Below are 25,232 nucleotides of genomic sequence, written 5' to 3' on the forward strand. Positions count from 1 at the left end.
TCCCCGAGGCTCCATCCCCACTCCCCCAGCGCCAGCTCCCTCCTTTCCAGCCCCAACCAAGCCCTTCTCTGTGTCCTCCTGCAGGCCATGGCTTTCACAACATTCCTTTTGGTGCTTGTGCAAAGCATCATCCAGTCCCTGCAGGCGGTCGGGGAGGGGCTGCACAAGACTCAGTGAGCTTGGAGGTCTTTTCCAAGCTGAAGGACTCTTGGATTCTGTGATTGTGTGCTGGATTCAGCTGGGTTCGTGTTAGCAGCATTAGTTTGCTCCCAAAGTTTCCTCGCTGTCAGCTCTTGTGGCCTAAGGCTTGAGCTCCTTTAACTCCTTGTGCTGAGCTACTGATGGGAAACGAGAGGCCTCTGCGAGCAGATTCCTGGTGTTCCCTGTAGAACAGTGAGGGAGAAGGTGTAGTCAAGTGGGAAGAGGAGTACTGTTTGTGTGTGGCCTCCTATGTGGCCTTGGCACCTTTGAGGGGTCTGAAGGAGAAAAGAGCTTTGTTAAAGTGAGAAGTGAAATAGTGTGTTGGCTGTGGGAATGGGAAGGGAAGAGGAACGGAGAATGGGAAGGGAAAGAGGAATGGAAAGACATCTGCTGATGCTGTCGTTTGTTATGTTTGCATGTAGCAGGGTGTGGTGGAAGAAAAAACCAATTGGGAAAGATATGTGGCATGGAGAAGCATCTATGGGAACTAGATGGACTTTTATACACTGGACAATTTATCCACCGGACTGACAGTTGTTCCCCAGTTTTACCCCAGTTTATTGCTGTATTGTCATGGAGTTTTATGTACCCCAGTTTACTGTTGAATTTTTATGAAGTTTGTTATACCTCCATATTGTTCCCCTTTCTCCCTCAGATTTTCCTGCCCAAAGTTGTTTGTCACCCTGTCCTCCCCTGCTTTCCCGCTCCTCTGCCACTGATTGGCTACAGTTCGCTGCAGTGCAAAGAGAGCTCCCATTGGCCCTTTCTCCTGGAGACTCCGAAGTTCCACCCGCCTTTTCCCTGTCTCCCTATCACACTTTTCCCTGAGTTGTCAGTTCCATGCTCCTCCCCAGTTCAGAATCCTCCCCTCAGAGTTACCTTATTTAAAACCCTGTTGTCCCTGAATAAAGTGGCATTGCTGCACAAACCCTCGACTGTACCAAGAACCGTTATTGCAGTGCTCGGTCCCATTTCCCATCCCCCCGGACCATGGCAAGTGGCGCCCAATATGGGGCACAGTTGAGGACTCTCATATTGAGAGAACTCCTGTGTCCTCACCTGGGTTCAGGCGACGCCAGGAGAGGCGATCGTCCCCGCCGGTCCTCCTCAGCAGAACGGACAACTGTGGGCTCAGCGGTAGCTGCACGGGTCGACGCACCAGACAGGTGAACTGCTGAGGACATTCCTCACCCTACCCTAACACCCACAGCCCGGCAGAACACCAAAGGGAGGACTTTCCATCAAGAGACTGTTGTTGAGACCCGACTAACATCAACATGGGACTCACACTCTCAACCTCCCAAAAATTTGTATACAGGTGCCTAAAAGACTTTGTAATAGAACACGGTCACCCCTTAGATAAAAAATTGGCAAAATCACTCGCCAGATGGCTCGACCACAAGGGTCACCAGCTTGCCGAGGACACCAGCGTAGAGCAGTGGCAAGCCATAGGCTACAGCCTCTGGCAGGACAGCGATAAGGGGGACCGTATAGCTAAAGAGGCACTCATCACATGGAGGTTAGTTCTGATGGTGCTACAGCACCAGATGATGAACAAGAATATCAGCCTCCCCAAGACAGACACTGAGCGGACAGAGAGGGACACTGAGCAGACAGAGACGGACACTGAGCAGACAGACACACAAGATGGCGGGAGGGGGAAGAAACCATCGCGCCGAATTCAAAATGGCGTCGAGGAGGAGGGACCCAGGGACCACGCGGAGAAAAGGCGGGAAGGGACACCGTGGGAAAAATCAGCGCAGGAAAGGAGGAGGCGGGTTCCCTTAGCACCACCTTCCAGGCTGCCTCCGCCTCCACCTGATTGCATCAGAGATCCCTCCCCCAGCATGCCCACGAGCACACCCACTTCCTCCAGCCCCACCTCTTCCCCGGATACATCACCTTCAAGGGGCGGAAGGGTGGCAAAGGACAGGGTCAAGGCGAAGGTCAGGACCTCCTTCCGGCAAGATGGCTGCGCCCATAGGCCTCACACCACCGAGGCCTACCCCGCCTGCCACCACCCTGAACCGGACATAGACTTAATGCAGCACTCCCCTGAATGGCAGCTTAAGCTACCAGATATCTGGAGAGCCTTCAGGGAGGAGGCTGCTAGCGCTAAAGACACTGAATTCCTAAAAGCATTTCCCATCTATGTAGAGGAAGGAAGGGCCCCAGAGTGGCTGTAGGGAATTGGTTATAGAACACGGCTTGCCTAGGCAGTGGGAACATCTTAGATAGCGAGGTTACAGTGCCCTTGTACCCTGTTAGCTAGCTGGTAAACAGGACATTGTGATTAGCAAAACAAAAAGCAACTGAGTACCACCTGTGTCAACAAAGAAATGAGTAAGAGGTGAGATCAACATTTAAGCAGAACCAATAATGAGCTTAGCTTTTGCAATATGTATGAACTAATTATAAAGCATATATTAAGCTGTTAGCAATGATCAATAAACGAAGCTTGCTGATTCTCATATTGAGCGTCTCATTCTTCCCTCGTAACGACATGCTAAAAGATATGAAAAAGGTCATCGTCGAGTATGGGTTGGGGGTACCCTTCACCATCGAGTTGCTAGAATCCTTCTTCCTGGCCTATAAGCTGATACGTTACAACATAAGAGCAGTGATAGGAGGACTCTTTACAACAGTACAGTCCTCAGTATTTGAGGCAGAATGGAAAAAATTAATCACTGCATATGTCAATGACAAAATGGAAAGAAGGGGAATCCCAATTCAGCAGGCAATAGACATGCTCTATGGGGAGGGGAACTATTCGAGTAGGGGGGATCAAGCTCGAATTGACCCCAAATTTTTAGAAGCGACTAAAGAATTGGCATTAGAGGCCGCGAAAAGGGTGACAGATGCCTATGTGCGGACGTCTTCTTTCACACTTATTAACCAAGGCCCAAAAGAACCTTTTGTAGAATTCATAACCAGGCTAAAAGAGGCAATCAGCAGGCAGGTCCACCAAAAAGAGAACCAGGAAATTTTATTCAATAAATTGGTTATCAAAAAGGCAAATGAGGACTGTCAGAAAGCTTTGAAGATGTTAAAGGATCCCTCCCTACTCGAAATGATAGACGCTTGTAAAAATATAGGTTCCAATTCCCATAAAGCGCATCTATTGGCTGCCACTTTCATGGGTCCCCAATCATGTTTCAATTGTGGTGAAAAGGGACACTTCAAAAAACATTGTCCTAAGTTAGTCCCCGAACCAAATTTGCCTAAGACCCTATGTGGGAGGTGTGGGAAGGGCCGCCATTGGTCTTCTAGTTGTAGGTCAATGACCAATATCAATGGTGAGCCCCTTCCCCCCAGGAGGTCCCCAGAGCTGAGGAAAAGGGTAACCTTCCAATCTTTGCCCGATCTTCGCCCTTGCTCCTGTGAACATCAGGGAAACGGGGAGCAGAGCGCCCAGGGGGGCGCGACGACACAAATAACCCCTGCTCTCCGCTCCATCCTGCGCCCAACACCGCGCCCAGCTACCCCATTACCCAAGAGCCTCCGACAGACCTCATTCCCGTTCAGTGTGATCCTTTAAATTCAGCAGACCCTATCTCAGTTAAAAACCAGTGTGTTCCCCTAAATTGGATAATCCTTTCCGTTACTCACCCGTCTACTCACCTAAGCTCCTATGAGCAGGTCAGGGTTAGACCATCTGCCCCGGTCGATCCAGATAAGACTTACCTCATGATATCGCACTTTTCAGCAGTGGCTAAGGGAATAATTGTAGTGCCTACTCTCCTGACGGGACTAACAAACACAAATATAGCTATATGCCTAACTGTGCATCTCCCTCCCGTGCAGTTGGAGGACCGCTTCCCCGTGGCGAAGATGGTCTCCACCAACGAGCTGCTCTGCGTGGTGTCCCCAGATGAGGAGCGGAGGGAGGGATCACTGAGGGAAGTCCACTGGACAACCTCGGTGAAGACCTCTCGCCCTCTTCTAACATGTCTCATCTACTTTTCTCAACCTAGGCACCCTCAGAAAGTCAAGGTGGAAGGGTTACTCGACATGGGGGCGGATGTCACCATAATTGCCTCCAAGGACTGGTCGTACAGCTGGCCAGCCCAGACCACTGACATCAGAGTCAGCGGTGTAGGGGGATCGCAGTACCCCGTCAGGAGTAAAGAGGTAAAGAGGAACTCCGAAGTTCCACCCACCTTTTCCCTGTCTTCCTATCACACTTTTCCCTGAGTTGTCAGTCCCATGCTCCTCCCCAGTTCAGAATCCTCCCCTCAGACTTTAAACCCCTTATTTAAACCCCTGTTGTCCCTGAATAAAGTGGCATTGCTGCACGAACCCTCAACTGTGCCAAGAACCGTTATTGCAGTGCTCAGTCCTATTTCCCATCCCCCCGGACCGTGGCAGCAGGGAGATTGCCAAAACTGAAACCAGTACACAGTTGAAAGCTGAACAAAACAACATTTATTCCAAAGAAAGTAGCAAACAAAATGAGAAACCGAGAGACAGAAAAGAGAAGGGAAACAAGCCCCCAAGACAACCCCCCATTCACTCAAGTGTTACTTACCAGGTTGTCTTACCGACCCCAGAATGCTTAGAATTCCCCATAGCAGAAGCTGCATCCTCATTATCCTCAATGAGCCAATTTTCATTAATGTGAGGAAAGCTGAGAGACTGTAGAAACATCAGTTGAACTTCAAAGTTTCCTGGTTTCTGTCTCTCCTCAGAATCAGGGTTAGGGTTAGGGTTAGGGTTAGGGTTGGGGTTAGGGTTTAGGGTTAGGGTTAGAGTTAGGGTTAGGGTTAGGGTTAGGGGTTTTTTTAGGGTTAGGGAACGGGGTTTGCGCATAGCTTGCAGTCTCTTTTTTAGGGTTAGTGTTGCTATGCGCAAACCCGATTCCCTGACCCTAATCCTAAAAAAGTGAATGCAAGCTATGTGCAAACCCTGTTCCCTAACCTTAACCTTAAAAAAGAGACTGCAAGCTATGCACAAAACCAGTTCCCTAACCCTAACTTTAAAAAAGAGACTGCAAGCTACTAGGGTTAGGGTTAGGGTTAGGGTTAGGGTTAGGGTTAGGGTTCGGGTTAGGGTTAGGGTTCGGGTTAGGGTTAAGGTTAGGGTTAGGGTAAGGGTTAGGGGTTAGGGTTGGGGTTAGGGTTAGTCAGAATCTGTCTCAATGCGCGATATAACTATCGTGCGTTTACCCCATTCCAGGAACGCAAACCGTAAACCCTAAAACCTAAACCCTAACCCTTGCTAACCTTAACCCTAACCCTAACCCCAACATCTCATAGCAGAGGGAGGGAGGGGCCTGATTCCTCATCAGATATATCAACAGTCAAAAACCTGTAAGCTCAGCTCTTGCCTTTGCAGGGCTTCACACCCTCAGCACTGGAGGGAGGGAGGGGCCCGACTGCTCATCAGAAGTATCATGCAAGTCAAAAGCCTGAAAAGTCTCCTAGAATGCATAAATCATTAACCATTTCAGTCTCTGACAATTGGTCCACACAGTAACTGCAAGCTATGCCCAAAGCCTGTTCCCTAACCTTAGAAGAGAGACTGCAACCCTCGAGATGTTGGAGGCTCGAGGCATGGTCTGTGACACTAATCATGGCTATAACTCATAACTTCTTGGAGTATGGGGACTTCCCTCCTTCACCCCCGGCAGATCAAGGCCACCACTTCAACTGACAGACATGGAAGCATCGCTGGACCCCACGGGTGGTGACTATATACATCTGTCCACTCTCAGCTTTTCTTTCTCTTACTCTCCCTTGCTCTTCTCCTGCCTTTCTCTCCCCTATGCATTTTCTTTCCCCCCCCAAAGGTTATCTCTGTGTCACATTGTGGTATGACAGCACCCAAACTGCTAGCATGCCTGTTGATACAGAATTGTTAAAATAAACCTTGCCAGTATATGTTTTCAGACACCGATTATTTAGTGTCGTTTCACTTTAATCCACCCCAAGGGAATTATTAATAAAAACCTGAGTCACCCCCTCTCCCCTTTTCCTGGGGCGGGTTGTAACACCAATCAGCACTGACTCCGCCCAGGAGGCGGAGCCAGTGACGCAGAACAATCAACACGGACTCCACCTCTTGACTCCAACCAGTGGGCGGGGCCAGTGCTCTATAGAAGCAGAGTACATACCGGATGGCAGTGGGTATTCTGCCAGACACGCAACAGAACAGCAACAGCAAAAGCAGAGACCCAAGAGAAAAAGCAAAAGATTCTGACAGCGGTGGGCACTGAATTGGGCTTATAGCCCGGGAGGGGTTTACTGGGCACCACTGCGTTCCTGGAATGGGGTAAACCCACGATGGTTAGATCGCACATTGAGACAGATTCTGACTAACCCTTACCCTAATCCCAAACCTAACTCCTAACCCTTACCCTAACCCTAACCCTAACCCTAAACCCTAACCCCAACCCTAACCCTAACCCTAACCCTAATCCTAACCCTAGTAGCTTGCAGTCTCTTTTTTAAAGTTAGGGTTAGGGAACTGGTTTTGTGCATAGCTTGCAGTCTCTTTTTTAAGGTTAAGGTTAGGGAACCGGGTTTGCACATGGCTTGCATTTGCTTTTTTAGGATTAGGGTCAGGGAATCGGGTTTGCGCATAGCTTGCAGTCTCTTTTTTATGGTTAGGTTCAGAGAAAAGGGTTTGCGTATAGCTTGCAGTCTCTTTTTTAAGGTTAGGGTTAGGTAACAGGGTTTGCGCATAGCTTGCAGTCTCTTTTTTAAGGTCAGGGTTAGGGAAAAAGGTTTGCGCATAGCTTGCAGTCTCTTGGTTAGGGTTAGGGTTAGGGAACAGGGTTTGCGCATAGCTTGCAGTCTCTCTTTTAATGTTGGGGTTAGGGGACAGTGCTCTATAGAAGTAGAGTACATACCGGACGGCGGTGGGTATTCTGCCAGACGCAACTGAACAGCAACAGCAAAAGCAGAGACCCAAGAGAAAAAGCAAAAGATTCTGACAGCGGTGGGCAATGAATCGGGCTTATAGCCTGAGAGGGGTTTATTGGGCACCGCTGCGTGTCCGGAATGGACTAAAACCACGATTGTTAGATCGCGCACTGAGACAAATTCTTCCTAACCCTAACCCTTACCCATACCCCTAACCCTAACCCTAACAGTAACCCTGTCTTTTGCTAACCCTAAACCTAACCCTAACCCTAACTTTTGCTAACTCTAACCCTAAATTTCCTAACCCTAACCCTAACCCTTTCTAACCCTAACCCTAACTCAAAACCTAACCCTAACCCTAACCCTAACCCTAAACCCTAACCCTAACCCTAACCCTAACACTAAACCCTAAACCAAAAGGAAACTTCCTTTGCTATGCCTACTGGGCGGAGTCAGTGCTGATTGGTGTTACAACCTGCCCCAGGAAAAGGGGAGAGGGGGTAACTCAGGTTTTTATTAATAATTCCCTTGGGGTGGATTAAAGTGAAACGACACTAAATAATCAGTGTCTGAAAACATATACTGGCAAGGTTTATTTTAACAATTCTGTATCAACAGGCATGCTAGCAGTTTGGGAGTTGGGCTATCAGTTGGGAGGCATGGCTGAAAATAGGAAACAACAGCCCTAATTCCCAGGAAAGAAAGCCTGGAAGCTTTGGCTTTGTGGTGCAGTTGGTGGGCCACACTGGGCACTCCATGGGCAGGCAGCAAGAGTTTTCTGGATCTGGGAGTCAATCTGGGGGCCTCGGAGTGTTTGAGGGGAAGTTGGGAGTGTCCTGTGGGACCAGGATGGGATTTGAGGGCTCCTGGAGGGGCTGGGACGGGTGTATACTGCGGGCATCGTCTAGTATTGATGGGGGTAATCAGTGAGCTGACTGTTTCATAATCATCCAAATTTTAACATACAATATGATTATTAGAATAAAAAGCAAAAAGGTAATATCAACAAAACAGTAACAGGGTGAAGCTCTTGGTTGAAGACTGGTTTCTTCTTTTTCTCCAGTGATTTTAATTCTTTTTTGTCTGGGTTTTAATCCCATCTTTGGCATTTTGCTGCGAACATTTTGTCCCCATATCCATTGGAAATTGTATTAACTGTTGATGAGAACAAAGTGGAATCCCAAGGTATGTGATATATTGATAGGATTTCACTGGTTGGCTTTTAATTTGTCCAGGTTTATCGCCATAATGCTTCTGCTCTTTAACCACTTGAATCAGAATGAATTGAGTTGTTTTCTGGGTCGGGTTCTCTTTTTGAGTCCAAGGTTTTTTAGTGGATTCAGTATCAGGCACAAAGGAAATTGAGGGAGGTAAAGAATAATCTTCCCTTTGTTCATTATCACAGGGATCACTCAGTCTATTTTCATTAATGTGAGGAAAGCTGGGAGACTCTAGAAACATCAGTTGAACTTCAAATTCTCCTTGTTTCTTTCTCTCCTGAGACTTAGAATCAGGGTTCTCTGTGGTTTCCCAAGTCTCAATGCCAGGGTAAGACACTGGTTTATGAAGTTGCCTGACCAAACCAGGAGCCTGTTTTTTTAGCAACAGGTTTTTTTTCTGCACTCTGGCGCAACAAGACTTTGAAGGTGGTCAACCTCAGTTTGAAGCAGCTCATTTTTAGCAACAAGTTTATCCGATTTTTCTCCTGTTTCCCTCTCAAAGGCTAACGATGACTTCAGCACCACATTTTCTGATTTCAAAACAGTAGATTCAACATCAGAAATCCATTCATGACTTCCCTGTCAGCACTCCATCCAAATGTCTGTGCTCTCACTTTGACCTGAGAGAAACCTCAGGCAGGTGGAAAGGGGCAGATAAAGAAAAAAACAGATGGGTCAAGCAGAAGTGATGCTGCTTCTGTCAAAAGCAGAGCAGAGGCCAAAAGCACTTTAGGAAGTTGCTTCCAGAAGCACTTGTGCATTCCAAGTTACAGCTCAGGAGTCTCAGTGACTTATCCAACATGAGAGTTTCTTTTCCATTTCTCAACCCCCAGATTCCTCAGGAGCAGGAAACTGGAAACACTGACTGAGAAAAGCTCCATTCCTTCCTAATAATTGTGCTTTGTCCTTCCCATCTGACAGTGCTCTTGGAAATGTGCTGGTGTGATCTGGATCTGTGAGCAGCCCTGACCTCCCAGAGAACTCATCCAATGGCAGGAAGACCCCACCTGGCTCCTGCTGGGGTTCTTGCCACCACGACCCAGTATGGGTCAATGGAATGGGGAGCAGGGTGGTGGGACCAGTAAGGACCAGTTAAGGGGGTTGGGGGCACTTCAGCATCTCCATCAAGGTCAGACCAGTACAGAGCAGCATAGACCAGTATAGATCGGTATAGACCAGTATAAACCAGTATGGACCAGTATAGACCAATATGGGTCACTGGAATGGGGAATGGGGCAGTGGGACCGATAAGGACCAGTTAAGGGGTTTGGGGGCACTTCAGCATCTCCATCAAGGTCAGACCATTATAGACCAGTATAGACCAGTGTAGACCAGTACAGACCAGTATAGACCAGTATAGACCAGTATAGACCAGTAAAAAACCAGTACGGACCAGTATGGACCAGTACAGGTCACTAGAACAGCGAGCAGGGTGGTGGGACCAGTAAGGACCAGTTAAGGGGGTTGGGGGCACTTCAGCATCTCCATCAAGGTCAGACCAGTACAGACCAGTATAAACCAGGGTAGAGCAGTATAAGCCGATATAAACCAGAACGGGTCACTGAAACAGGGAATGGGGTGGTGGGATCAGTAAGGACCAGTTAAGGGGGTTGGGGGCGTTTCATCATCTCCGTCAAGGTCAGACCAGTACAGACCAGTATAAACCAGTATAGACCAGTATGGACTGGTATAGACCGGTATAGACCAGTATAAACCAGTACAGACCGGTACGGGTCATTGGAATGGGGAATGGGGCAGTGGGACCAGTAAGGACCAGTTAAGGGGGTTGGGGGCACTTCAGCATCTCCATCAAGGTCAGACCAGTACAGACCAGTATAAACCAGGGTAGAGCAGTATAAACCAGTATAAACCAGTACGGGTCCCTGGAACGGGGAATGGGGTGGTGGGACCAGTAAGAACCAGTTAAGGGGGTTGGGGGCACTTCAGCATCTCCATCAAGGTCAGGTCAGTATAAAGCAGTATAGACCCGTATAGACCAGTATGGGCCAGTATAAACCGGTATAAACCAGTATGGACCAGTACAGGTGACTGGAACGGGGAATGGGGCGGTGGGACCAGTAAGGACCAGTTAAGGGGGTTGGGGGCACTTCAGCATCTCCGTCAACGTCAGACCAGTACAGACCAGTATAGACCAGTATAGATTAGTATAAACCAGTATGGACCAGTATAGACCAATATAAACCAGTACGGGTCACTGGAACACGGAATGGGGTGGTGGGACCAGGAAGGACCAGTTAAGGGGGTTGGGGCACTTCAGCATCTCCATCAAGGTCAGACCAGTACAGACCAGTATAAACCAGGATAGACCAGTATAAACCAGTATGGACCAGTACGGGTCACTGGAACGCGGAATGGGGCGGTGGGACCAGTAAGGACCAGTTAAGGCAGAACTCAGCTGGGACTTAGTGGTTTGGGGGTGGGCGTGTCCCTTCTTTAGGTGGGCGTGGTCTCTCCCTGGTGGGCGTGTCCCATCCCAAGGTGGCCATAGCCTCTGCAAGTGGGCGTGTCTTTTGCATCCTCTCCCCCTCCCTGAACTGGGAGCTCAACTGGGACTTACTGGGTTTGGGGTGGGCGTGTCCCCTCCCAATGATGGACCCACTTTCAGCCCCTCCCCCCACCTTTAAGGGCCCCCCCAAAGCCCCTCCCCCCCCTTCCTGCACCTCCCCAACCCTCAGGGTCCCTCCTGTCCCTCCCCCACCCTCAGGGTCCCTTCCTTCCCCTCCCCCCAGTGAACCAGCTACCCCTCCCCCACTCTCAGGAGCCCTCCCTGCCCCTCCCCCACCTTCAGGGGCCCTCAGGACCCCTCCCCCAACCTCAGAGACTCTCCTGCCCCTCCCCCACCCTCGGGGAACTTCCTACCCTTCCCCCACCCTCAGGGACCCGCCTACCCCTCCCCCGCCCTCAGGGACGGTCCTGCCCTTCCCCCACCCTCAGGGAACCTCCTGCCCTTCCCCCACGCTCAAGGACCATCCTGCTCCATCCCCACCCTCAGTGTTCCCTCCTTCCCCTCCCCCCCCCACTGGGGCCCTTACTGGTCCCTTACTGGTCTGTACTGGGAAGGGAGAGGGGAGGGGCTGCCCCCTCGAGGCCCCTCCCCCCCAGTGACATCACCGGGTCCCAAAAATAGCCCCGGGGGCCCAAACTGGAGGGGGGACCTGGAGCCGCTCCCAGTGTGACAAGTTCAGGTACTGGGAGGGACTGGGAGGGAACTGGGAGGGACTGGGAGGGACTGGGAGGGGGCAGGGCTTCCCCCCCTCCCCCCCTCCGTGTCCTTGGGGTGACCTTGGGGAGGGAGGGGGATGGGCCGCTCCCAGTGGCTCCCAGTAGCTCACAGTAACCCCAGTAATGCCTCCGGTATCTCCAGCGACCCCCCCAGTAACCCCAGTGACCCCCCCAGTAGCTCCTAGTAGCTCCCAGTAACCCCAGTGTCTATCCCAGTAGCTCCCAGTAACTCCCAGTAATCCTAGTGTCCATCCCAGTAACTCCCAGTAACCCCAGTGTCCACCCCAGTAGCTCCCAGTAACTCCCAGTAAGCCCCCCAGTAGCTCCCAGTAACTCCCAGTAACCCCAGAGACCCCCCCAGTAGCTCCCAGTAACCCCAGTGTCCATCCCAGTAACCCCAGTGACCCCCCCAGTAGCTCCCAGTAACTCCAGTGTCCATCCCAGTAACCCCAGTGACCCCCCCAGTAGCTTCCAGTAGCTCCCAGTAACTCCCAGTGTCCCCCCCAGTGCTCCCAGTATGTCCCAGTTTAACCCAGTTCCCCCCCCCCGTGGGCCCTGGGCCGGGTGGGGGAGGGTGGCGGGCTCACATTTCCATGGCAACATCCCTTTCCCTCTGGCCCAGTTTCTCCCAGTTCCTCCCAGTTTAACCCAGTTTTTCCACATTTTCCCCCATTTTTCCACATTTCCCCCATTTTCCCCATTTTTCCCAGATTTTTCCCCCATTTTTCCACATTTTCCTGAATTTTTCCCCATTTCCCCCCCATTTTCCCAGATTTTTCCCATTTTCCCCCATTTTCCCAGATTTTTCCCCATTTTTTCCACATTTTTCCCACATTTTCCCAGATTTTCACACATTTTTCTCCAGATTTTCCCAGATTTTTTTTCCCATTTTTTCCACATTTTCCCCCATTTTTTCTCACATTTTTCCCAGATTTGCCCAGATTTCTTCCCCCATTTTCCTGGATTTTTCCCAGAATTTCCCATATTTTCCCCATTTTTCCAAAATTTTTTTGATCTTTCCCCATTTTTCCCCATTTCCTGGATTTTCTCCCATGTTTTCCACATCTTCTCAGATTTTTCCTCATTTTTCCCAGATTTTCCCAAGATTTTTTCCCATTTTTTTAAATCTTTCCCCATTTTTCCCCATTTTCTGGGATTTTTTCCCATTTTTCTCCATTTCCCCCCATTTTCCCCAGAATTTCCAGCATTTCCCCCCCAGTTTGTCGCCATTTTCCCAGATTTCTCCCACATTTTCCCAGATTTTTCCCTATTTTTTCCCCATTTTCCCGGATTTTTCCCAGATTTTTCCTCCACTTTTCCCAGAATCTCCCACATTTTCCCAGATTTTTCCCACATTTTTTCCCATTTTTCCCACATTTTCTCAGATTTTTCTCCAGATTTTCTTCCAGGTTTTCCCACATTTTCCCACATTTCCCCCCATTTTTTCATGATTTTTCCCGATTTTCCCCATTTTTCCAGATTTTTTTCAAATTTTTTCCCATTTTCACACATTTTTCCTCATTTTCCCCCATTTTTACAGATTTCTCCTCATTTCCCCCATTTTCCCACAGTTTTTCCCAATTTTTTCACATTTTCCCTTGATTTTTCCCCATTTTCCCCAGATTTTTCCCCATTTTGCCCCCATTTTCTCGGATTTTTCCCCATTTTCCCACATTTTCCCAAATTTTTTCCCCCATTTTCCCAGATTTTCTCCCTATTTCCCCAGATTTTTCCTCATTTTGCCCATTTTTTCCCAGATTTTTTCCCAATTATTTTCCCCATTTTCCCAGATTTCCCCCCTTTTTTTCCCACATTTCCCTGGATTTTTTCCCAATTTCCCCCCAGTTTCCATGATTTTTCCCACATTTTTTCCACATTTTCCCAGATTTTTCCTCATTTTCCCCCATTTTTCCCAGATTTTTCCCCATTTTTCTCACATTTTTTTCCCCATATTTCCAGATTTTCCCAGAATATTCCCCATTTTCGCCCCATTTTTTTCCTATTTTCCCAGATTTTTCCCATTTTTTCCCCTTCCTCCCCATTTTTTCCACATTTTTCCCAGATTTTCTCCCATTTTCCCCAGAATTTCCCAGGTTTTTTCCCAATTTTTCCCCATTTTCCCAGTTTTTTCCCAATTTTTTCCCCATTTTCCCGGATTTTTTCTCCATTTCCCCCCATTTTCCCAGATTTTCCCCCCATTTTTCCCAGATTTTCCCAGATTTTCACACATTTTTCCCCATTTTCCCCCTTTTTTTCCTCATTTTTCCATATTTTCCCATATTTTTCCCCATTTTCCCCAGAATTTCCCACATTTTCCCCCATTTTTCCCCATTTCCCCGGATTTTTCTCACATTTTTCCCAGAATTTTCTGCAATTTCCCCATTTTCCCACATTTTCCCACATTTTTCACCATTTTCCTGATTTTCCCCCCATTTTTCCCACATTTTCACAGATTTTTCTCCAGATTTCCCCCACATTTTTCCCCCATTTCCCCACATTTTCTTGGATTTTTGGGTCCCCAGTTTTCCAAATTTCCCAAATTTCCCCAGTGGGAAAAAATGGGGGGAAAAAACCAGGAATTTGGGGGAAAATGGGGAAAAATTGGGGAAAAAAGTGGGAAATTTGGTGAACACGAATGAAAAATTGGGAAAAATGGGGGAAAATTTGAGAAAAAAGTGGGAAATTTGGGGAAAATTGATAAAAATGGGGGAAAATGGGGGGAAATTTAGGAAAACTGGGGGAAAATCCAGGAAAATGTGGAAAAACGGGGGAAATTTTGGGGAAAAAGTCAGAAATTTGGGGAGATGGGGGATTTTGAGGGGAAATGGAGGGAAAACTGGGAAAAAAGTAAGAAATTTGGGGAAAAGGGGTGAAAAATCAGGAAAAATGGGGGATAATTGGGAAAAATTAGGGGAAATTTAGGAAAAATTGGGGAAAAATGGCGGAATTTGGGGAAAATGGGGAAATTTGGGAAAAATGGGGTGAATTGAGAAAAAAATGGGGGAATTTGGGTAAAATTGGATGAAAAATTGGGGAAAGTTGGGAAAAATGGGGAGAAATTTGGGGAAAATGGGAAAAAATGGGGGAAATTTGGGAACAATGGAAGGAATTTGGAAAACAAATGGGGAAAAATTGAGAAAAATGGGGAAATTTGGGAAAAATGGGGGAAATGGGGGGAAAATTGGGGAAAGAGTGGGAAATTTGGGAGAAATGGATGAAAAACTGGGAAAAATGAGGGGAAATTTGGGAAAAACTTGGGTGTCCCCACCAGGTTCGGCCCCGCCATGGCCCCGATAGCCCCGGGATCAGGTGAGACCCCTACCCCATGCCCTGACCCCTCCCCCTCCCCGAGGTCACTGCCCTGACCCCCCGAGTCCAGGCTGTGACCCCTCCCCCACCCCGTGGCCGCTCCCACACTTTATGGCCCCTTCCCCATTCTGTGGCCTCTACCCCATTCTGTAGCCCCTACCCCACTCTGTGACCCCTCTCCCACTTCATGGCCCCTCCCCCACTCTCTGGCCCCTCCCCCACTCTATGGCCCCTCATCCACTTTATGGCCCCTCATCCACTTTATGGCCCCTCCCCCACTCTCAGACCCTTCCCCCATTCTGTGACCCCTCTCCCACTCGGTGGCCCCTCTCCCACTTGACAGCCTCTCCCCCACTCTGTGACCCCTCCCCCACCGACAGCTTCTCCCTGCAGAGAGAACAGCCAACACACTATTTCACTTCTCACTTTAACAAAGCTCTTTTCTCCTTCAAGCCCCTCAAAGGCGCCAAGGCCACATAGGAGGCCACACACAAACAGTACTCCTCTTCCCACTTGACTACACCTTCTCCCTCACTGTTCTACAGGGAACACCAGGAATCTCGTTTCCCATCAGTAGCTCAGCACAAGGAGTTAAAGGAGCTCAAGCCTTAGGCCACAAGAGCTGACAGCGAGGAAACTTTGGGAGCAAACTAATGCTGCTAACACGGACCCAGCTGAATCCAGTACACAATCACAGAATCCAAGAGTCCTTCAGCTTGGAAAAGACCTCCAAGCTCACTGAGTCTTGTGCAGCCCCTCCCCGACCGCCTGCAGGGACTGGATGATGCTTTGCACAAGCACCAAAAGGAATGTTGTGAAAGCCATGGCCTGCAGGAGGACACAGAGAAGGGCTTGGTTGGGGCTGGGAAGGAGCGAGCTGGCGCTGGGGGAGTGGGGATGGAGCCTCGGGGATGTGGCGCAGCAAGGACAGGGGCCCAGGCAGCTGGCAGGCGGCAAGGCCTCACCCCCTGCCCCAGCAGCAGCACCGGGCCCTGCCCAAGGGTCGGGAGGGGCCCCGGAGTCCTGAAGAGTGTTTGGGGGTCCCCAGGAGGGAGTCTGGGGGTCTGAGGTGGTCCCAGGAGATTTTCAAGGGTTAAGGGGATGCACAGGAGATTTGGGGGAGGAGGGGGAAAGGCGGAGGGTCCCCAGGATTCTTGGGGGGATCTGGGCAGTTCCCGAGAGTCGTGGGGGAGATTCGGAGGGGTCACCAGGAGCCCCCGGACCCCCTGAACTCACCCCACACCACCATGGCCTCGTTGGGGCCGCACGTGAAAAACAGCGCGGCGGGGGGAGACCCTGGGGCCGGGATCGATCGGGACCAATCGGGTTCAATCCCGATCCTCCCCTCCCCCGCCATCACCGCCCCGCTCCCGGCAGCCCCCGCGGAAGTTTCGACGTTCTATTGGGTGACTCACCGGCACAAGGACAGGGGCCCAGCAGATTTGGCAATGACGTCATTCCAGCAGAGCCGTTCTATTGGCTGCGACCCACGAGGGAGCCCCAAAACCTGTTCATGGCTTGGGGGGGAAGGACAGCCGGCACGGCCGGGAACGGGGGTGCAGAGGGTGTTCAAGTGCCCAGGAAAGGGGCAAAAAACTTTCCCCTCTCCCTCCCAGTGCCCACTCAGCCCATCCCAGTGTCTCCCCTCTCCCCCAGTGCCCCATCAACCCATCCCGGTCTCTCCCCTGCTCTCCCAGTGCCCCCTCAGCCCATCCCGGTCTCTCCCCTGCTCTCCCAGTGCCCCCTCAGCCCATCCCAGTGTCTCCCCCAGTGCCCTCTCAGCCCATCCCGGTCTCTCCCCTGCTCTCCCAGTGCCCCCTCAACCCATCCCAGTGTCTCCCCTCTCTCCCAGTGCCCTCTCAGCCCATCCCGGTCTCTCCCCTGCTCTCCCAGTGCCCCCGTCCATCGAGGTCCCAGCCCGGCCCTGCCCCCTGCTCTGCTCCGGCCTGGATTTCTCCCCTGCAGGGGCAGCTGAGGTGGCTCCAGGGCGGGCGGGAGCTTTCGGGGCAGGGGGTGGCTCCTGACATGCTGCTGGAACCGCCCCTGCCTGGGCGGGCCCGTCAGCCTGGGGCACCTCCTCACCCGAGCCTGGGGGACTGGCCGGCAACTGGGAGGGGCTTTGGGAAGGAATGGGGAGGCTGAGAAGGGGTTGGAGGTCGTGGGGGTAAGTGGGAAGGTGTTTGGGGGAGTTTGGGGGTTTGGGAGGGAGGTTGGGGAGATTGGGGCAGCTGTGAGGGGTTTTGGGGAATCGTCGGGGATGTGGGAAGGAACTGGGAGAGAGTTTGGGGGCATCCTCGAGGGGAAGGGGGCAACTAGGAGAGGGTTTGAAAGACCCTGGGAAGGCTGGAGGTAACTGGGAGGGGTTTGGGGGCATCTTGTGGGTTTTTGTGGGTCTGGGAGGCAGTCTGGGGGCCTCGGAGGGTTTAAGGGGAAGTTGGGAGTGTCCTGTGGGACCGGGATGGGATTTGAGGGTTCCTGGAGGGGCTGGGAGGGCTTTATGCCTTTATACTGCAGGCATTGTCAAGTATTGATGGGGTAATCCGTGAGCTGACTGTTTCATAATCATCCAAATTTTAACAAGACTTTGAAGGTGGTCAACCTCAGTTTGAAGCAGCTCATTTTTAGCAACAAATTTATCTGATTTTTCTCCTGTTTCCCTCTCAAAGGCTAACGATGACTTCAACACCACATTTTCTGATTTCAAAACAGTAGACTCAACATCAGAAATCCATTCATGACTTCCCTGTCACCACTCCATCCGAATGTCTGTGCACTCACTGTGACCTGAGAGAAACCTGCCTGTTTGCAGCGCACTGACTGGGCAACTTTTCTTTTTGCAGGTGGAAAAGGGCAGATAAAGAAAAAACAGATGGGTCCAGCAGAAGTGATGCTGCTTCGGTCAAAAGCAGAGCAGAGGCTGAAAGCACTTTAGGAAGTTGCTTCCAGAAGCACTTGTGCATTCCAAGTTACAGCTCAGGAGTCTCAGTGACTTGTCCAACATGGGAGCTCCTTTTCCATTTCTCAACCCCCAGATTCCTCAGGAGTAGGAAACTGAAAACACTGACTCAGAAAAGCTCCTTTCCTTCCTAATAATTGTGCTTTGCCCTTCCCATTTGACAGCGCTCCTGGAAATGTGCTGGTGTGATCTGGATCTGGGAGCAGCCCTGACCTCCCACAGCCCTGACCACACACACCTCATCCAACGGCAGGAAGAACCTGCCTGGCTCCTGCTGGGGTTCTCACCACCCACCGACAGCTTCTCCCTGCAGAGGGGTGGGCAACTACCCAGGCAGGATGAGACCTGACCCCAGCAGGCAGCAAAGTCCGTGCCCTGGCACAAAGAACCCCGGAGCACAGGGACCCTGCTCTGCAGGGCAGCCCCGGGCATCCTTGGCTGCACCCCCACCTTCCCACCCCGCAGCCATCCCTGGGAGAAGGAGCCCACCTGCGCTGTCCCTCTGACGGTGCTGCAGGGAAGGCCTGCCCTGGAGAACATCCTCCTCCCGCGCAACAGAGAAACTGGGAGAGTCCTGACAGATGTGCAAGGCTGTGGGATGTGGTAGCTTTAGGAGATTCCTCCAGGAACACAAGCGACATTGCCCTGCACCTGTAGACTCACTCTGCAGAGGAGTGTGAAGTTGTGTCCCCAAGTTGTGTCTCAGCTGAACACCTCCCATCTTTCTGCTGCCTTTAACCTCCCTTTGCCTTTCTTCTCTTCTCTCGTGCCTACAGGCAGTGCCCTCGGCCCTGCTGGGCTGTGCAGAGGAGCTGCTCCTGGGCAGAGCTGTCTCTCTGCAGTGCTGCCCACTTGCCAGGATTTCCCTGTGTGCCAGGAGCCCGGCCCAGCTGAGCAGCACAGCAAGAACCAAAGGCAACCCTTTCTCTGCCCCTCTGGGTTCCCCACAGGTGTCCCTGGGGCTCCAGGGGAACCTGCTGTGGGACAGACTGAAGGAAACAATGATGTTCCCTCTTCTCCCCTCTTCAGTGACACTTCTTTCCAGCAGTGACACTTCTTTCCAGCAGTGACATTTCTCCTCTTAGAAAATTACCAGGGTATGATGATCACCTTTTCTAGTTTCATCATTACACAGGACACCAGGAGGGTGACAGCAAAGGATCTGGTAACTCCCTGGCACAGCGGGGGTTTTCCTGGAGTCACACAGAGAAATGTGTCAGGGCTCTGAGAGGTGTCCAACCCTGAGCTGGACTGATGCACACACGGGGGTGTTCAGAGACACGAGTCCTTCCCTGGCACACACCCAGGCAGTTCATTGCAGCAGGGGCAGTGTCTCCCTGGGCTCCTGCTACCACTCCCAGAGCCTGGAGCCACCTCAGCCCTGTAATGCTCCCACCCTGCCCACTCCTACACTTCAGAAGAACATTGGGGTTTTCTAGTCACTGGAACTGCCCAGACCAGCCCCTCCCTGGTCCCCCCATCTCCCTGCCCCGCCCCAGCCCAGCAGAGCAGCACAGTCGTTTCTGGTCCTGCAGCAAGAAAGGGAGGCAATAGAGGACAGGGACAGTGACTGCATGTCTGGACTGCTCAGGAGATCATCAGCTCAGGCGGCAGCTCCTGCAGCCCCAGGGCCAGACCCGCTTCCCAGTGGCCCAGGCAGCTGCTGCCACGTGGGCACAAGCTCTGCTGCCCAGGAGGGTCCTGTAGTGCAGGGCTTTGCAGATGGCCACGTAGCGGTCATAGGACATGATGGTGAGAAGGGCAAGCTCCGCTGTGATCAAGAAGAAAAGCAAAAAACACCTGTGCAGCTCATCCTGAGTAGGACATGCCCCTGGTGTTCCAGAGGGAATTGGTCATGGCTTTGGGGAGAGTGGTGCAGAGGCAGCCCGGGGGTGTGAGGGAGAGGTGGAGCAGGAAGAAGTCCCTGGGGGGTGTGCAGGTGGTGGTGGCAGGCTACGGCGCTGAGGATGAGGCCGTTGCCCAGGAGGGCAGCCAGGGAGATGCCCAGGAAGAAGCAGAAGTGCAAGAGCTGCAGCCAGGAGGAGGAAGTGGGGGATGGAGCTGCTGTTGGCCATGAGCTTCCTCCGGGCATCAGGAAATGTCCAAGGAGGAAAAGGCAGTGAAAACTTTGGGACAGGTTTCCTAGATCAAACCCATGAATTCCTCTGAGCATCTACCCTCATCCCAAGTATCTGCAGTCACACATATATAGATTCTGGACTGTAGAAGACAGGCTTAGCATGACTTTAAGATGATTTCTTCTCAATTTTTTGATTTATTTTTCTACTGCCAGGTCTGAGAGGGGCATCATGGAACCAAAGGAACCCTGAGACATTTCAGAATCCCACATGTGTTGGGTCTGTCTGAGCTGGAGTTCATTTTCTCACTGCAGGCGTCACAGTGCTGTGCTTTGCATTGGGAGCTCCAAAGGGGTTAATCGCACCAGTGCTTTGGCAACTGCTGAGCAGGGCTGGTGCAGCATCTGCATTGTCGGCTTTGTCCCCTGAATCAGGGGCAAGATCATGGGAGGCGATACAGACAGGTCAGTTGAGCCAAATGGACCAAAGGGACATTGCAGAATATATGGCGTCAGCTCAGCGACAAGAGCTCAGGAAAGGAACAGGAAAGGGGGAAAATCCATTTTTTTACAATACATGCCTTCTGAGCGGCTTCTCTGTGTGGTGAAGCCCTGCTTCCCATGAAGTGGCCAGGTATCGCTGCTGACAGGAAGTAGAGAGAAAATCTTTTTATTTTCCTCTTCACTTATGCATGCACAAACTTTGGCTTTTGCTTTAGTAAAGTGCCTGATCTCAAGGTAGAAATAATTTTCCATCTTATTCTGTCTCTTCTGTCTGGCTGGGAAGGGCAGCAATAGAGCAGCTTGGTGGGCACCTGGCATCCAGGTAAGGTCAACCCACTGCAACATTGCAGGGTCTCATGGAACCAAAGGACTGCTGGGAGACTGGGGGAACTCACGGAATCAAGTGGCCATCGTGGTACTGCCCTGCCTCATAGAAGCAAATGTTCCCTGGGAAACTACAGAAACCAGGGACTTAAGGGACATCATTGGGATGTGCGGGACCTCATGGAATTAAACAAACCGTGGGATATCTTTGGAACTTCATGGAATCAAAGGGATAAAACAAAAGAATTAAACCCCATGACCAGACACCATTGGATCAAACATTTCTTTAATATGCCAGCTGGGGATTCATGGGGGTACTCTGCCATTCATGAATCAAAGAATCAGTATAAATTTCGGAGTATAAATACAGTGATACTTGAAAGACCCTCCCCTTCACAAGCAGTCCAAAATTCTCTTCTGATTTTTGGGCAAATAGCCTCTTGGATTTTATTCGTGGAGCAAGACTGCCATCTAGCGTCCATTTCTTCTGGGAGGGGCAGTCATTTTCACAGAGTGGTCTTTCTCCCTTAGCAGGCCTCGTAGCATCTCTGATTGATCTATCCGACCCCTAACCCCTAAACTAAATGCTTTAGGACCAGCTAAGACGTATCTTAGAACTTCCCATTTGCTTAAACAATGTAAGATTTTTATCTTAACAGAACAATTAAACAATTAAACAAGTTTTCTGAGGCCTGTAAGCTAATTTCTTGAAGATGGGCATATGATACACTCTCTATTAGTTTCCATGTATCATCTACATTCTCTCTCCTACAACTAATTGTAGTCTTAAAAGAAAAGAAAAGACTGCTACCATGCCAAGAAAGCAAACCCCTTTGTTGATTAGGATTTTTATCTAAGAAAAACTTCTGATTTATGAAGCCATTAAGGATGGAGATCCTCTCTCATTTCAGTGCCATTGTGACAATATGGGGTCTCATGGAACACATGGAACACAGAACACTGCACATTCCCAAGCAATCAAGGGGCCATTGTAACACTCCAGGGCCTCATGGAAGATGGAGGCCCCGCAGAGACACCTCAAATCAGAGGTTTGGGCAATCCTCAACCAGAGGAAGTTCAACAAGGGGAAGTGCCAGATTCTGTCCCTGTGATGGGGCAACCCCGAATGTCCGGACAGACTGGGAATGATATTCTGCATAGCAGCGCTGGAAAATGGCCTCTGGGGTCCTGGTGGATGGCCAGTTGGCCAAGAGTCAGTGGTGCTCTGGCGGGGGCTCACTGCTCGGTCACAGGAGGGTTTTCAGACACACGAGTCCTTCGCTTGCACACAGACACAGACAGTTCATGGCAACAGGGGCAGTATCTCCTGGGGTTCCTGCTGCCACGCCAGGAGCCTGGATGCACCTAAGCCCTTGAGGGGTGCCACCTGCTCTGCCACTATCTGAGATGCCCCACCGCCTGAGAGATGGAAACGCGGAGCTCTGTCCAAGAGAAGCACATCCCAGAGCTGCGCGCATGGGCTTTGCCGGGATTTAGAACCGTAAATGCAATGTGACACCGAGACACTCTTTGTCCCACATAACTTCACGGTCTCCCAGGCGGTTGATAGCAATTGTTCTTGCTCAGGGTCATCTCCCCACACCAACAGCAGGTGTGTGCTCAAAACTTGTCTGTGCAATGCAAACAGATACACGCTGTCTAGTTCTTCCGGTCTCTCCAAGGAAGGCAAAAGAATCTCTGTGTGCCGGGTGAGAAGCCAGTGCTGGAAGTTGTGGTTCTACTGTGAGTGCCAAGAGCGGATGGCAGGTCTGTGATGAATGCCCTGAGGAGATGACCTGGGTTTTCCAGTGCACATGGCAATAGATCACACCCTGCTTTGGTGGTCATTTATGTCCTACGGAGGTGACAGAGATGGGAAAGAGAATGAAATTTTTGAATGTGCCTCTGAGTGCCCCTCAACCTGCTGCAAATGTGCAGATTCCAGTTCATCCAGTTCAGGTGTGAGAGGTTGTTCCCTGGTCCTCTGAGCAAGAAGAGCTGGACACAGCAGAACTCGCTTACTGAGACTGCATCTCCATGAATCCCAAAGCAAGTGCGAGGGGTTATGCCACGTCCGAGTTTTCTCAGGGGAAGGTGTTTCTCCCATGCATTGCCTCCCCGTGGCACTGGTGCCACAGCCCCCGACAAAACCACAAGTGGTCTTTGTGCCTAGCAAAAGTGCTCCTACTGCTAGCAGGGATGTTCCACGGGAAAGGCCAGGAGAGGTTGAGCCCGGAGGGCACTGAGCCCGGAGGGATGTTCTGCCTCTCGTGCCCCTCGACCATTCTCGCAAACCCAACCCGGCCCCGCCGGTTCTACGGTGCAGAGCACAAACCGCTGCCGCACTGCCGCCGCTGTCACCTGACCTCCGCCTCCAACCAGCACCCGAGGAGAGCCCGAGAGGCGCCGGTGCCTGTCCCAGCCCCGGGGCGGATTTGTCGGAGGAGGACAGGGGAGGAGGCGGAGAGGAGGCGGCCCACCAGGAGCAGAGAGTCGGGGCTGGTGGGGGCAGCGAGGCGCCGGGAAGCGGATCGGCGGCTGCGGCGCTGTCGGGGAGCGGGGCTGGTGTCGCTGGTCGCGGTTTTGATCTGTGCGCAGGGCTGGTGGCCGGAGACCGTATCCATTCCTACCGGCAGCTCCAGGGTCACAGCCCCGAGCTCCTCGTACGCGCTGCTAAATTGTCCAGAGAGCTGCGGGTGCCAACGGGGTGCCTGTTGGTGACGGGAGACGGTCTTTCCACCGTCCTCTGGCTCTCCGGACCCCATCATGGGGCCTGGCAGACACGGACTCATTGACACTGTCGTCTTCAGAGATTTCAGGGGATTCTCTTAGAAACAAAACTCGGTTAATTGGTTCTACGGCAGAGCAAATTAGCACCCCTATAAAAACATGGCTTTTCATTATTACACAGAGCGCAGGCTTGCGACAGAATGCCTGAGTGCAAAGTGATTTATACAGCACAGGGCAGCGCAAATCTAGGCATCCTGCAGTCAGCTGCCATGTGTGTCCCTAGCTTCTCTTGAGGCATCGTCTCCTGGTTACTCTGATCCACTCCACTCCTGGCAGGAGCCGCGATTCTCTGGTTCATGAAGATCTTTCTCTTTGGATAGCAGGAGGGGTTCTTGCCTTGCCTAGAGTGTGGTAAAGACAGAGAGTAAGGGTCCGCAAGATTTGGAGTGTCACTCGTCAAGGATCTGAACACTACATCTCGGACGTGTTCTGAAGAAGCTGTGAAGGCAGACAGTGCGAAGGAGCGAGGTGCAACCAAGCCAGACCAAGTGTTAGAGGCGGTGAGAGAGGAAAGCAAAGCAGTAAGAAAGGAGAGACCTCCAGCCATGTGGCCCTGGCCTCAGGAAGGATGGTTGCAGGACCATCCTTCATTAGCCTCTCAGTAAAAATGCAGAATTCTCAGCTTCCTCTAAATGTGTTCTCTCTCCTCTGATACTTAAGATGGTAGAAAATTTTCAGGAGCACACAGGCATAAGGAGGGTGAACTCGATAATGCTCTTCCACCTGGGAAGCATGTGAAGACCTCTGTTTCCTGTGGTGTGATGGGTGCCTGGGATCCCTCTGGACTTGGTTTAGGGAAGGGACTGTGTGTAAGTGTCTCCATCTGCCAAGCCCCCAGACCTTCAACTGCCCTGGGTGGGCCAGGGCTCTCCTAGCCCCACCACTCGCAAGCAGCACTCTGGTAGTTGCCCCATGTGCTCCCTGCATGTGCGTCAGGGTCTTCATCCTGTTCCCTGCTCATCCCTCAGTACATTCCCTAGGGCATATGCTCTCCTTGCCATCACTGGAGCTGGGATATCCAGCAGCCCTGCTGGAGCCACGTTCCTCTCAGACTTTGCGTTTTCGCTGAAGAGAAAGGCAAATCTAGAGACACCGGGCTGCTGCCCAGTAGGGCTCATCTCCCTTTCCCGGGGAGCTGGGAGAGAGGTATTCTTCCCAGGCAGATGAAGAAGGACAGGGGAAAAGCCACAGAAGCAGAGGAGACACGTGTTGCCCGAGGGAGCTGCAAGCAACCCAGAGAGCTGAGGACAGCACGGGAAGATGTGAAAGGTGCAGAAGGGTAGAAGCCCGGAGCTCCCAAAAGCACATCAGTGGGTGTGCAGCAGAGCAGGCGATTGCAACTGGGGAGGGGAGGACTGCACTGCGAGCTGACCGGGAACAATCTCTGCCCATGAGTGAGACCCCAGAACCAGGCAATGCTCAGAATGCCATCGACTGGGGGAGTCAGACGGGTTGTTGCTTGGGGAGGGAGAAACCCAAAGAGACCATTTGAGGTACTGAAAGTACAGTTCATTTCTCGACCCTCCTGCTTCCTTTACTCCCCCTCTAAGAGATTCGTTTCTGGCAGCTCTCTTCTCTCGGCACAGGGTGGAGATTTCTGACACTCTCGGCAAACAGGCAGGTTCGTCTCAGCATGAATTTTGGCTACAGCGTCGTCACTTTCTGCCTGGTACACCTCCTCTCTATATCCCAGCTTTTCATAAATGCATTCTTTTTCCTCCCAGGAAATAGTCAACTGCCTTTTC

The 25,232-nt window shown here is 51.4% G+C and overlaps 3 protein-coding genes across 7 annotated transcripts in view; 2 read left to right on the plus strand and 1 right to left on the minus strand.

Annotated features, from left to right (window-relative positions):
• The window catches only part of LOC127462712 (DNA-directed RNA polymerase II subunit RPB1-like), a 72,191-nt gene that overhangs the window by 34,624 nt on the left and 12,335 nt on the right, over positions 1 to 25,232 (minus strand). Inside the window, exon 2 of one of the 3 annotated variants that reach the window (XM_051771582.1) lies at positions 46 to 383. The exons of the other annotated variants lie outside the window; for them this stretch is intronic. The gene's annotated coding sequence lies outside the window, so the exon portion shown is untranslated. Of the gene's footprint in view, positions 1 to 45; positions 384 to 25,232 lie in introns of those variants that run through there. 3 annotated transcript variants of the gene reach the window in all.
• The window catches only part of LOC127462717 (uncharacterized), a 46,379-nt gene continuing 22,479 nt past the window's right edge, over positions 1,333 to 25,232 (plus strand). The window contains exon 1 of the mRNA XM_051771601.1: positions 1,333 to 2,731. Within this exon, the coding sequence (XP_051627561.1) occupies positions 1,479 to 2,387 (909 nt within the window). The 5' untranslated portion in view covers positions 1,333 to 1,478 and the 3' untranslated portion in view covers positions 2,388 to 2,731. The remainder of the gene's footprint in view (positions 2,732 to 25,232) is intronic.
• LOC127462718 (endogenous retrovirus group K member 8 Pro protein-like) overlaps positions 3,955 to 25,232 on the plus strand; it is a 67,881-nt gene continuing 46,603 nt past the window's right edge. The window contains exons 1-2 of one of the 3 annotated variants that reach the window (XM_051771602.1): positions 3,955 to 4,332; positions 5,714 to 5,860. In XM_051771602.1, coding sequence (XP_051627562.1) covers positions 4,033 to 4,332; positions 5,714 to 5,764 — 351 coding nt within the window. In that variant the 5' untranslated portion in view covers positions 3,955 to 4,032 and the 3' untranslated portion in view covers positions 5,765 to 5,860. Of the gene's footprint in view, positions 4,333 to 5,673; positions 5,692 to 5,713; positions 5,861 to 25,232 lie in introns of those variants that run through there. The other 2 variants (XM_051771603.1, XM_051771604.1) reach the window with 2 other exon arrangements.

The sequence above is a fragment of the Manacus candei genome, unplaced genomic scaffold (genome assembly GCF_025592945.1).
Source record: "Manacus candei isolate 608988 ecotype Guabito, Panama unplaced genomic scaffold, ASM2559294v1 h1tg000137l, whole genome shotgun sequence".
NCBI lineage: Eukaryota > Metazoa > Chordata > Aves > Passeriformes > Pipridae > Manacus > Manacus candei.